Below are 13,378 nucleotides of genomic sequence, written 5' to 3' on the forward strand. Positions count from 1 at the left end.
ATTGTTTCCATCCGAGTCACTGGTGAAAACACTTCGTGGTAATCATAGCCCAGTCTTTGTTCAAATCCCTTTGCCACTAATCTGGCTTTGTATCTTTCAATCTCACCATTGGATTTTACCTTTATCTTAAAAACCCACTTCACGTCAATAACCTTTTGTCCCTGTGGGATATCAGTTAGTTCCCACGTATTATTTTTTTCAATTGCTGAAATTTCCTCATTCATTGCATTTACCCATTTAGGATCTTGGATTGCCTCATCAAATGTGACAGGTTCAACATCTGCTAAAAATGCGAAATGAACCATATCCCCATCATTATCAATTTGATTATCAGAAATTACCTCATAGTCTCGCAAGTGAATAGGTAACTGACGATTATAATTTTTCCCATCCAAAACAGGAACTGAAAGTTGAGTTGTATTGTTCATGGCTCTGATACCAATTGTTGGGTGTGAAATGAAGTAATAAGACACTTAATGCATGAGACTAAGAATACTATAGCACAGAAGAAGAGAACTCTTATATTATCTATTGAATACTTGTTTACAGAAATGTCTTTATATAGATTAAAGACCAACAATAATATACTGAAAATTAGGATCAAGCTCCCACATGCATGAAGACTAGCATTAATAATAGGAAGACTAAATCATTATTAACTAATTCAAATAATAAAGAATAATAATAGTCTAAACTAAAATATCAGAATTAAATATTGCTAACAACCCCCCACAGTTCTCGGCGATGCTACATTACTACCCGCAGTTGGCCTAGAATTTAATACACTAGTAGAAGGCATCCAATTCTACATAAACTACGCCCGTACTAGTGGGTTCGACGTACGTCATAGCAGCGTCAAACGAGACCGGGACGGGGTACCATATTTGCGTTATTTGGTGTGCAGCCGACAGGGGGTTAGAGGCGTTGGGCGCATACCCCGTCGTTATGAACCTTCCAGTACTCGAGATCCCCGGACACTATTGCTGAGATAAGAACTTCTATACGAATTTTATCAATCCTTTTTTCTGTCGTTAAGTTAGCTCACTTCACTGTGGGGATTCGTGACCCCATATGGCACGCTATACTTGAAGCGACGTGGCTCCAAACGAGCGCCGCCGTAGGATTTCAAACAGGGTAAAGTGTCAAGCAAGGATTGGGTTCAGGAAACGAAGCAACGGGAAGTTCTTTGTGTCTATTTTTGAGGAGAAACATACCCACCAGTTGTGCTCGGAGTCGTCTAAGGTTTTTTTGAGGATAAACAGGCATCTTGATGTAGCCCAGCAAGCGTTTTTAGCGAATTGTGTTAAATCTAACATTGGTGCATCTACAGGCCTCCGGTTCTGCAAGGAAGTTAGAGGTTCATACGCAAACATCGGAGCAGCAGACGTGGAATTCCACAATTTCAAGTGTGACCTACAAAAGTACGTTGAGGCGGGTGATGAGGAGATGACATTTAAAGCGAAGCAAGAAGTTTGTAGTGATTTCTTCTTTGATCACCATCTAGACGAGGAAGACCGCCTAGCACGGTTGTTCTGGGCTGACCCAAAGGAAGGCGTACATTCGTACATTTAGGTGCTACGGCGATAATGTTTCATATGACGCAACCTACTGGTCTAACAGGTATGCAAATGGATTTTGATATACGAAATATGTGGGTGTCAGCCTCATTTTTTTGGCTATGTTAATGACTGCAATGTGCTTATTCAATTAATAGGTTAGTTTTTACTCGAGTTTTGTTGATGAATATATAAGCTCGATGTTATGTGAACAATTGTTATCATAATGCAGTACCTGGTTATTGCAATGAGTGGGAAGCTGTGATTTAAGATAATATGGTTGTTTTGGATTTTTTTTTTATTTTATTTTTTATTGTGCCAAACTTCTTGAACTAAATATTACAGGCGTTAGTGGTAAGGGGAAGGAATTGTGTGGCCATGTGCATTTAAAATATATTTGTTGTTGTTACCTTCTGAAGAGAGTTAGGATAACAGTAGAGTCGTGATTTAGTAATCGTGATACAGAATTCAAGTTCTCTAACTATATATATATTCTTGCACGCAGGTACAGTATGGTTTTCGTGCCATTCACAGGCATGGACAACCACAAGAGGTGCATTACTTTTGGGGCCGGTCTGCTCACCAAGGAAGATGCCGACTCATACACTTGGCTACTGGATAAATTCAAGAGCTCAATGGGGAAAAGCCCATTATGCGTTGTTACAGACCAATACCTGGCTATGAGAATCGCGATGGACCGAGTTTTTCCCGAGACCCGTCATCGATACTGCATGTGGCACATCATGACAAAGGTGAATGAAAAGCTAGGAGGGAGTGCGTTAGGCAAAGACGAGACGTTTCGCAAGAAACTAAATGATATCGTTTAGAATGAGAGGATCCACCCAGATGTGTTCGAGGTGGAATGACACCAATTAATGACTGAATACAAACTTACCGAGCACCGTTGGTTTTGCAAACTGTTTGTAGAAAGGGAGAGTTGGATCCCAGCTTATTACTCAAAATTACCCATGAGTGGATTGTTACGAACCACATCCCGTTCAGAAGAAGAGAATGGTGTTTACGGCAAGTTCACTCGTCCAAATTCAAGTTTGGTAGAGTTCTATATGCAATTTGAGAGCGTGCTCGCAACACAACGATACCGACAGTCTAAATTGAATGCAGCGTGCGAGGGATACTTGCCTGAATTTAAAACTCCATTTGCACTTGAGCGTCACATTGCAGAAGTGTTCACGATAACTATTTTTTACAAGCTGCAGACAGAGCTCGAGGCTGCTTGTTTTTATTGCTGTGTTGTAGGAATACATCAAGAGGGTGAGAGCACCAATTACACCATCAAAGGCGAATACAACTCGAATTTCATCGTGCAGTTCAACCCGAGGGGCCCTGATGCATCATGCAACTACAACATGTTCCAACGAATCGGCATGGTGTGCCGTCATATGTTCCTTGTTTTCCGGGGGGCACAGATAGAGCAATTACTGTCGAAATACGTTACCCGTCGTTAGTGCAAGCACTTAAATTGTTCTGCTTATGGAAACGGACTAGCGTCTGGTGAACACCCAGCACCTATTGCGTCCCAACTGTGGTCAGAAATTAACACATGTGTGGCATTAGTAGGCACCAGCATGGAGCGCCAGACACGTCTAGTTTCAGTATTGAAGGATCTTTCTGATGAATTTAGAAGCGACGGTATAACTGTGGACCCTATTAAGGGTAACCATAGTGCGATCAAGGCATTATGCGGTGTGGAGCCACCAGAAACCATCAGAATCCAAGCCCCCGCCCAGGCAAAGAACAAAGGCACTTGGAAACGAATAAAAAGCAAGCAGGAGATTGCGATTGAGCAAAGTGTAAAAATTGGTAGAAAGTGCAGATAGACCATGTGAGATGAAGTAATTAAAACAATGCTAAAACACTAATAACCTCACTACCACAACACACAAGATCCTAGAGGTGACAGTACCACTAACTCACTCTTACTAATATGACTCATATGCATATATTAGTAACTGTAACTTGAAAAAATCAAAACTAATTTTCATAGCTGTGCTAATTCACAAACATAGCCAAAAAATGAGTCTGACACCATGATTTTATTCCTACCGCCGTGGCATTGGCAGCTTTATACTAACCAAAAGATGTCTAGGGAGACACTAAGCTACCACACCGATGCAAAAGATGTTTTAAATACGAAATCTAATCGAGTGCAGAGGAGTTTTTAATACGAAATATAATCAAATGCCAAACATTCTAGCCTATGTCCACATTATTGTGGGAGTTCACTAGATCACTGATGCAACCGTCCTTTTCTGTGCCATCCAAATTCCACCACACGCGATGCAATGCTCTCCACATGTGTATTTTCCACGCTCAACAGGATGTTATACATGTACCGCTTGCGCATGTTCACTAGTTGTTGGGCATCCCCACGTTGCAATCCAGTCTCCCAACTTGCACAGTCCTGCCCTGTGTACGCTTCCATGTGTCGCATCGTGAATACCCCAGAACGTGTAGTAGAAGTGGTATCTCTTCACGCCATTTGCATTCTCTTTGGCTTCATCATTTGCAGGCGTGCAGAGCGAAGACCCTGCATGTAACACCTCGTGTTACGACCCCTAAAACCAATTAATCATTTAATCATTTACCCAAAAGAAAGAATTAAATTACAGTAATTAATTAGGAGAAGGCCGACCATAGTCCATGGGCCCTTATCCCTAAAACCTAGCCCCTAGTCCTAGAAGGAATAGAATTAGCAAGCCTATAGTATTTGGTCCCTAATTGGGACTCTTAGATAAATAAATAGGGGACGTAGGAGGCACCTAGAACCCACACCACAATAATCTCTCACCACGCAAGAAGTTCCAAGAACCCCCCCTAGGAGAAATCAAGAAAGAAGGAACCTTAAAGAAAGACCCTTCATAGCCAAGTAAATTAATTAAGGCTAAGAGGTAACCCATGTCTCAACAAAACCTATTTTCCTTGTTATAATTATCTTCTTTGGCCTCCTCTCTATGCTTGTGTCGTGATGAATCGTTTATGATATTGATGATATGATCTTGATAATTGGTGAGATGATTTTATGTGTGATCTCGATGATCATGATGATGATAAGAGGTTCTTGATGATTATGTGATGTTCTTGATGAATCTTGACGTTTCTTGATATTAAAAAGATGAACTATGATTTTGATGATTTAAATGTGATTAGAGCCCTAGGTCAAATTGGGGATTTCGTATTGTGTTATTCTTGATATAATTGGGTGGGATTTCGCATGTTCGGGTGTTGGTTTCATTTAGAAATCATAATAGGGTGTGTGCTATATGATTCTTGCTTTTGATCCGCTAATTGTCTACGTGGTGTCGTCAATTATGTTTGAAAGTGTCTAAGCATGGTTTCGGGTTCCACAATGGATCCCGGGACGTTTATTTTGATAAAGAGTCAGTGGGGGGTAGGTGGGGGTAGGGGGACCCGCCGGGCACCCGCTGCCCGGAGGCTTGTCGCCGGCGGGTGGTCCTCCACCCACCGGCTACCCGCTGGAATTTGCCCACCTTGGGTCTTCGGCTTCCCCGTTAGATGTTTCCCCGACCCTCATGGTGTCCCAACGGACTCCGTTTATCATGCCTAAGTCTAGTTTGATGTTCCGGGTACCATTCGTAGGATAATAGAGTCATATATATCGCATGCTAGTTGAATTGGTATCCCGTTGGCCTAGGTAAAGGAAGTATGAACCCCTTAGGATTATTCCTAGTATGTGGATGACCACGCATAGGTTTCATTATACGCCTTCTCCCCTTTCCCAATGTGTTAATGTGGGTTGCATGTGCTTGCTATGTGTTATGTGTGAATGATAACCCAATTTAGTTGCGATCAAATTGGTTATTCCTGAGCTGCGGTTCAGAAGCTGGCTGCGGTCAGAATTACACTCTTGGGCTGCGGTCCACCATTTGGTTGTGATCAAACGTTTTACATGAGCTGCGGTTCATATTCCTGGCTGCGGTCAAATGATCTCTTTTGGGCTGCGGTCCACTGTTTGGTTGCGATCAAACATTATGATGAGCTGCGGTTCATTGGTCGGTTGCGATCGACCCCTTCGTATTGCGATACGAGGCAGGGTGCTATGGGGCCGTGTCAGAGCTATATGCGCTGACCCTCATGTATGGGCATGTGATTGGTCCTGTGGCGCCACTAAAGTGTGCTTGTGTGGTGAGATACAAATTGAATAATGATGTGAATGGGATGAAGTGAATCTGTGACCATAGGATATATGCTAGTATCTTTATATGCTTGGTTATAACTGTTGAGCGTGCTTATCCGTATATGTCGAGTCTATTCCTGGTTTTAAAACTAGTGTCTCTTGAGTATATATCTTCCTGCTTCGAAATGATTTTCCTATATCTATCTATATCTATCTATAATGTATTTCAACGCGTTGGAGTGGGTTACCAGCATCTCTCGCTGAACAGATATATTTGGCTTTCAGGCACAGATGAGTAGACACTGGAGCACGCTAGAGATCTGGAGCGTAGGGTAGATAGTTTCCCTTTCGACCTTCGTGCCATGCTTATGTATTGACATTATTGAGGATATTAGTTAGTTAGCTTGTGCACCTGAGCTCTCTAGCTCAGGTGTAGCATAGCACCCCGTACTCTTACGTTATGTTTTGGGATTTAATGAGAATTTACCTTTATTATATAAGTCTCAAAAGTTTTAAAATTTCGGGGTGTTACAGTTGGTATCAGAGCCTAAGTTTGACCCTAGCATAAGACCTTGAAGACCGGACTTTAGGACATTTGGCTTGGACTCTAGGTATTTAAGTACATAGGACTCAGGAGACTTAAGACGCGTGGTGAGATTGTGAGTACACCCATCATCACATATTCCCCCTCACTCTTGTTTAAATTAAAAGAACTTCCCCTCCGCTTATCACACCAAGGTAAGGGTACAAAACTCTAACTCGACATTACTATAAACATTGGCCCAGAAGAACAGCAGCATGACACTAAACAGAAGACAATCAAGGACTCCGGAACCCACCACACACGACCCCCTGACCCAAACCCTACAGCAACTGGCGCAAGTCGCCCAGACACTAAGCGACGTAGCTCTCCGCAACAACAGACCCCCACCACCTCCACCAAACATGAACTCAGAAGTCGCCCGACAAGTTTCAAAACATCGACCACCCACGTTCTCAGGAGAAGAAGATCTCGTAATCCTTGAGGAATAGATCCGGAACTTCGATAAGATTCTAGGGTTGGTAGAATGCCCAGAGGAACGTCGCGTACAGATAGCCTCATTCTATTTCGGACACGAGGCAGACCTTTGGTGGATCCATGAGGGGCCCACTTACCGACAGGAACCAGGGTTCGACTGGGAAAACCTCAAAACACGACTACGAGAACGATTCTATCCAACACACGTAAAAGCATCCATGCACGAAGAGTTCCTCCACCTGAAACAAGGAACGACTACCGTCATGGAATACCATAAACGGTTCCTCGAGCTAGCACGCTTCGCACCAGAACTAGTCCCCACTGAGGCAACCAAAATAGAAAGGTTTGTATCGGGTCTCAACTTCGAAGCCCAAAAAGCACTAGTGGTAAGCAGACCCCGGACTCTCAACGAGGCTTACTCCAGTGCCACAAATCTCTATCGAATCCAATTGCTGCAACGTGGGGTTCAGGAACAGATTCAAAAAAGGAACACAGGAGGTGGAGCACCACCCATAAAAAGAACAAGAAACGACGCCAACACGAGACCGAGCAATCTAGCTGGCCAGAGGCCACCCTTAGGAAACAACGAAACTAACACAAGGAGCTTCCCCTGCCCAAAATGCAACAAAAACCATAGAGGCAAAGATTGCATGGGCAACCCCTGGCGGAGAAGAAGGGCACAAGGCCTTCCAATGCACTCAACCCCACAACCATGGGCACGAATCATCAAGGAAACTACGATGCCCCCGGAAAGGGAAGGAAAAAGACAAGGACCACATAATCAAGAAGCTTAGTGTTACCAATGGGAATTGAACGCTTGACCTCCCACTTACAAGACCAAAACCTTAACCACTAGGCGAAGGGTGTTTCTTAAAACCTTAAGGGAACACTCCCCTCTTAAATCCCTACAAGTCCCTAAAACCCACAAAATCCCCAAATCAAAAACCCTTCTTCTTCTTCCACACTCCCTCTCTCTCACTCTTCCTCTCCCTCTCACCTTTCCGCCGACCCAACGCCACCCCAGCAACCATCCCGCTAGTCGCGGTCTCCAGCCGAGTCGCCGCCGGCCACCCAGGCGACGCCCCACCGCACGCCACCGTCGCCGCCCGGAAGCAGCCCGCGACGCCACCACCGCCCGTCACTCCCCCGAACACACCCCGCTGCCACACGCACCGCCGCTGCCCAACTCCACCCAAGACCACCGCCACCTCGTTGAGTCGTCGCCAGAACCAAGCCACGCCGCCGCCCTTTCGCCGTCGAGAGAACCACGTCGCCGGAAGCTCGCCGGAGCCTCGCCGGAACCCTCGCCGGAAGTTCGTCGAAAAAACACCACCTACCCAAAATGCTGAAAAAGCCCCTCGAAACCCGCACCCCGGAATGGAGCAGCGCCGACTACACCGTGATCGGAGGTAAAGCTCTCGAACCCGACCAATTCTCTCCGGAGTTGGTCGACATGCTTAACTTCCAAGGGCTCTTGGATACGTATCTCACCATAAAAGGGGATACATACCCCAAATTGGTGAAAGAGTTCTATCATCACTTGGTGGCTGTCAAGCGAGGTGATAAATTGGAAATCACCGCTATGGTCCGAGGCAAGGAAATCATACTTTCCGAAGGCCGCTTGGCCAAGATCTTGAGACTGACCACCACAGGTGTGTCAGACTACGACCGAAAGGGGTGGATTGGTACCCAAAACCTGGGGTACAAGGACTACCTCGGGTACCTACTTGGAGAGGGAGAAGGCTTCACCTCGACCACTCGGCCAAACAGGAAATGGCTAACCGCAGAGCAAAAGATACTAGTCATGATTGTAACTGATAGCCTGTTGCCTACAAATAACAAGAGCAAAGATGTGGGAAGTTTGGAGTGTACTTTTGCTTACCTTCAAAAACACAAAATCAAGATCAACCTACCGGCCTTTATGATAAAACACATGGAGTTTTGCAAGTCTAGCAACCGGCTTAGTCTACCTTACGGAATGATCCTGAGTTGGATCATGGAGAAGAAAGGAGTAGACCTAAGCCACACAGAGGTCAAACTCGCAAGTGGCATGGTTTTCAATGCCCAGAACCTCCGTCGCAACGATATCTACTACACCGAGGGAGGACAGTATATCACCCTCGAGGAGATTTGCCTTAAACCCGAGGAGGAGCGAAGAGAATTGGTTGACCGATTGGACATCTCCTACAAAAAGCTTAAATGGGCAATGCAAGATTGTGGGGGACTAGAGGGAAGTGAGGAACAGGAAGAAAATAGCGAGCCTAACCCACCGGCACCCGCACGAACGGGAGGAAACCCAAGGGGACAAAATGAAGACTCTGTCAATGAGCGCATCCTCGCACAGTTCACCCGGCAAAACCAAATCATGGACGAAGGATTCTCGTCCTTAATCCACGCGACACGCGCTTTTGATCAGAGGGTGGCAGCAATCGAGACCATCCTGGGCACTCGCGGGGCATCCAGTTCAAGAGCAGGAAACCAAGGTAGACCCGAACCTTCCAATCACCACGTCACCAGAAATCCAGTCTACCTCAGCAAGGACAAGACGTAGGGCCATGTTCCTAACCAGGAGGCCAAAATACGGGATGTCCAGGGGTGAAAGAGTGGGTCAACGCACCGGCTTCGGGGACTAAGCCTCTTGTAAGGGGGGGAGAATGTAACACCCCGTGTTACGACCCCTAAAAGCAATTAATCATTTAATCATTTACCCAAAAGAAAGAATTAAATTACAGTAATTAATTAGGAGAAGGCCCACTATAGTCCATGGGCCCTTATCCCTAAAACCTAGCCCCTAGTCCTGGAAGGAATAGAATTAGCAAGGCTATAGTATTTGGACCCTAATTGGGACTCTTAGGTAAATAAATAGGGACATAGGAGGCACCTAGAACCCACACCACAATAATCTCTCACCACGCAAGAAGTTCCAAGAACCCCCCTAGGAGAAATCAAGAAAGAAGGAATCTTAAAGAAAGACCCTTCAAAACCAAGGAAATTAATTAAGGCTAAGAGGTAACCCATGTCTCAACAAAACCTATTTTCCTTACTATAATTATCTTCTTTGGCCTCCTCTCTATGCTTGTGTCGTGATGAATCGTTTATGATATTGATGATATGATCTTGATAATTGGTGAGATGATTTTATGTGTGACCTCGATGATCTTGATGATGATAAGAGGTTCTTGATGATTATGTGATGTTCTTGATGAATCATGACGTTTCTTGATATTAAAAAGATGAACTATGATTTTGATGATTTAAATGTGATTAGAGCCCTAGGTCAAATTGGGGATTTCGTATTGTGTTATTCTTGATATAATTGGGTGGGATTTCGCATGTTCGGGTGTTGGTTTCATTTAGAAATCATGATAGGGTGTGTGCTATATGATTCTTGCTTTTGATCCGCTAATTGTCTACGTGGTGTCGTCAATTACGTTTGAAAGTGTGTAAGCGTGGTTTCGGGTTCCACAACGGATCCCGGGACGTTTATTTTGATAAAGAGTCAGTGGGGATAGGTGGGGGTAGGGGGACCCGCCACCTACCCGCTGCCCGGAAAAGACGTCGCCGGCAGCGGGCAGGCGACTGCCCGCCGGGCACCCGCTGCCCTGAGGCTTGTCGCCGGCGGGCAGCTGGCGGGTGGTCCTCCACCCACTGGCTACCCGCTGGAATTTGCCCACCTTGGGTCTTCGGCTTCCTCGTTTGATGTTTCCCCGACCCTCGCGGTGTCCCAACGGACTCCGTTTATCGTGCCTAAGTCTAGTTTGATGTTCCGGGTACCATTCGTAGGATAAAAGAGTCATATATATCGCATGCTAGTTGAATTGGTATCCCGTTGGCCTAGGTAAAGGAAGTATGAACCCCTTAGGATTATTCCTAGTATGTGGATGACCACGCATAGGTTTCATTATACGCCTTCTCCCCTTTCCCAATGTGTTAATGTGGGTTGCATGTGCTTGATATGTGTTAAGTGTGAATGATACCCCAATTTGGTTGCGATCAAATTGGTTATTCCTGAGCTGCGGTTCAGAAGCTGGCTGCGGTCAGAATTACACTCTTGGGCTGCGGTCCACCGTTTGGTTGCGATCAAACGTTTGACATGAGCTGCGGTTCATATTCCTGGCTGCGGTCAGATGATCACTTTTGGGCTGCGATCCACTGTTTGGTTGCGATCAAACATTATGATGAGCTGCGGTTCATTGGTCGGTTGCGATCGACCCCTTCGTATTGCGATACGAGGCAGGGTGCTGCAGGGCCGTGTCAGAGCTATATGCGCTGACCCTCATGTATGGGCATGCGATTGGTCCTGTGGCGCCACCAAAGTGTGCTTGTGTGATGAGATACAAATTGAATAATGATATGAATGGGCTAAAGTGAATCTGTGACCATAGGATATATGCTAGTATCTTTATATGCTTGGCTATAACTGTTGAACGTGCTTATCCCTATCTGTCGAGTCTATTCCTGGTTTTAAAACTAGTGTCTCTTGAGTATATATCTTCCTGCTTCGAAATGATTTTCGTATATCTATATATATCTATCTATAATGTATTTCAACGCGTTGGAGTGGGTTACCAGCATCTCTCGCTGAACAGATATATTTGGCTTTCAGGCACAGATGAGTAAACACTGGAGCGCGCTAGAGATCTGGAGCGTAGGGTAGATAGTTTCCCTTTCGGCCTGCGTGCCATGCTTATGTATTGACATTATTGAGGATATTAGTTAGTTAGCCTGTGCACCTGAGCAATCTAGCTCAGGTGTGGCATAGAACCCCGTACTCTTACGTTATGTTTTGGGATTTAATGAGAATTTACCTTTATTATATTAGTCTCAAAATTTTTAAAATTTCGGGGTGTTACACTGCAGCTTAGAGTCTAGGTAACTGGCTAGGCACATGGTCTGCATCACATTCATTTTTAAAAACCATTAAATTCACCGATGCAACCAAAATGTAATCAAGAGATTTTAAAAACATACCAACTCCCCCGGTGCACCCACATACAAATCCTTGTTTGGCTTCTTTACCGACGAGCTATCTATGATGTCAAACCGGGAACGCTCAAAGTTTATCGCCATCATGTAGTACGTGCCCTTGTCAAAAATTGGGAAAATGAACTGTGTTACCATTCAAAGAACGAGTAAGAGCATTGCATGTTAGCTGGTTATCTGTTTTAAACTAGGCAGTATTAAACCTCACCGAATCTACGTCGGCTGTCCCATCATATCCCATATTTTGCAACACTGTATCCATACGCATCTGAAACCAAGCGACCCTGGCATCCTCGCTACCTGAGATGCCAACGACCATCCCAATCTGCACATTACTGGTAGTAATTAGGTTGGCTTCAAACATAGTTGACTATGTGGTGTGCTACGAGTTGCTTACCGTTGTGCTAGTCGGCAGAAACAGACGAGCCGGCACACTTGGCCTCCTTGATTTCTCCCGGGAATTGAGGACACAACAACATGCATCAACCACGGTTCTGTTCACACTTTTGACCTCTCTTAACGTTTGGAATTGTGTCCACTTTACCGTTCGCTGAGGGTGTTGGAACATCAATTCATTCCTAGAGACAAGAAACCATATCGTGCAGATGTTAATTCCAGGAATGATCCATAAGGTCGCAGGGGTAGATATTACACAACAAGTGAGTATCCACGCTTACCGGTCTCCCTCCTGGCATTTAAACACCCACAACCACACAGCATACACATGCGGCATTGGGATCGCTGGATAGCCATAAGTGATGCTGAAAAAAATGCCCGCAGAGCGGTCCCGTTGAATGAGTGGTTCATTCCCTTTAAGCCTAGGAACATCCACCCTGCGTGGCACAATGCATGGTGAAATAACTGGTTCCTGTAACCAGATTACCAATGAGCATACTAAATTACTGTAACATGGCCACACACAAGAGTTTACCTGAGGAGGCAGTGGCGTGTCGTTCGGAGCGTTAACATGCTTGTCCGCCTGTTTCATGTTTGCAAACTCCTGAGTAAGCCCTATGCTAAAACTTGGCACATCAGACACGCCTAAAGTCTCCATTTGGGCTATCTCAGCTTGGTCACGCAGCTGCAATAGTAGCCGCGATAAGCCTTTCAAAGTCCGCTAACATTGCAATACACAAAGAGGTCACCTAATGAGACACTGATGTGGTATCCCTTTGGTTTGGTTGGTCAACCACCGGACCATCTGCAATGCCAACAGCCCCCGTGGTAGCTACCACAGCCTGGTCCAGCTCCCTAATAAAGTCTGCATCGTGCCAAAGGGGTTCATCATCGCGAACGGGCGGTGGGACTGGCGGCCGCTGTGGTGCCTTCACTGCCTTAGGATGGTTTAGAATACACCTTTCTACTAGTTGAGCCGATTCCACCACCCTCCAGAAATTACAGTCTTCTCTAGCTGCCTGGGAGTGATGGGTAACCTAGTCAACAACTCGTGTCACGAGCGAAAGCAAGTCCCCGGTGATTACCGCAAACTCATGGCTAAACACCTGCACCGCACCACACCCAAATCAGTGATTGAAAACATAACAAAGTATGAGATTTTTCCCATTGCAGCACTTTTTTATTGTGTGGGTACCATAATGCGCACCACCTCCCATTGCATTAAGCATTACATTAAAAGCTGAAATCAAAGCTGAATTAAAACAACAA

The 13,378-nt window shown here is 45.2% G+C and overlaps 1 protein-coding gene and 1 long non-coding RNA gene across 2 annotated transcripts; one reads left to right on the forward strand and one right to left on the reverse strand.

Moving 5' to 3' along the window:
- The first annotated feature begins 2,524 nt into the window (after positions 1–2,524).
- On the forward strand, positions 2,525–3,022 carry LOC109174055. The gene has a single exon (XM_019323348.1). It carries the CDS (start codon positions 2,525–2,527, stop codon positions 3,020–3,022), a length of 498 nt encoding a protein of 165 aa, XP_019178893.1.
- A 9,460-nt stretch (positions 3,023–12,482) lies between these two features.
- LOC109174095 lies at positions 12,483–12,934 on the reverse strand. Its single transcript, XR_002053007.1, has 3 exons — positions 12,859–12,934; positions 12,645–12,794; positions 12,483–12,581 (listed from the first exon to the last, which is right to left on the reverse strand). It is a non-coding gene; the product is annotated as an uncharacterized LOC109174095 (long non-coding RNA).
- Positions 12,935–13,378: the final 444 nt, after the last annotated feature.

Source organism: Ipomoea nil, unplaced genomic scaffold (assembly GCF_001879475.1).
Source record: "Ipomoea nil cultivar Tokyo-kokei standard unplaced genomic scaffold, Asagao_1.1 scaffold0519, whole genome shotgun sequence".
Classification (NCBI taxonomy): Eukaryota; Viridiplantae; Streptophyta; class Magnoliopsida; order Solanales; family Convolvulaceae; genus Ipomoea; species Ipomoea nil.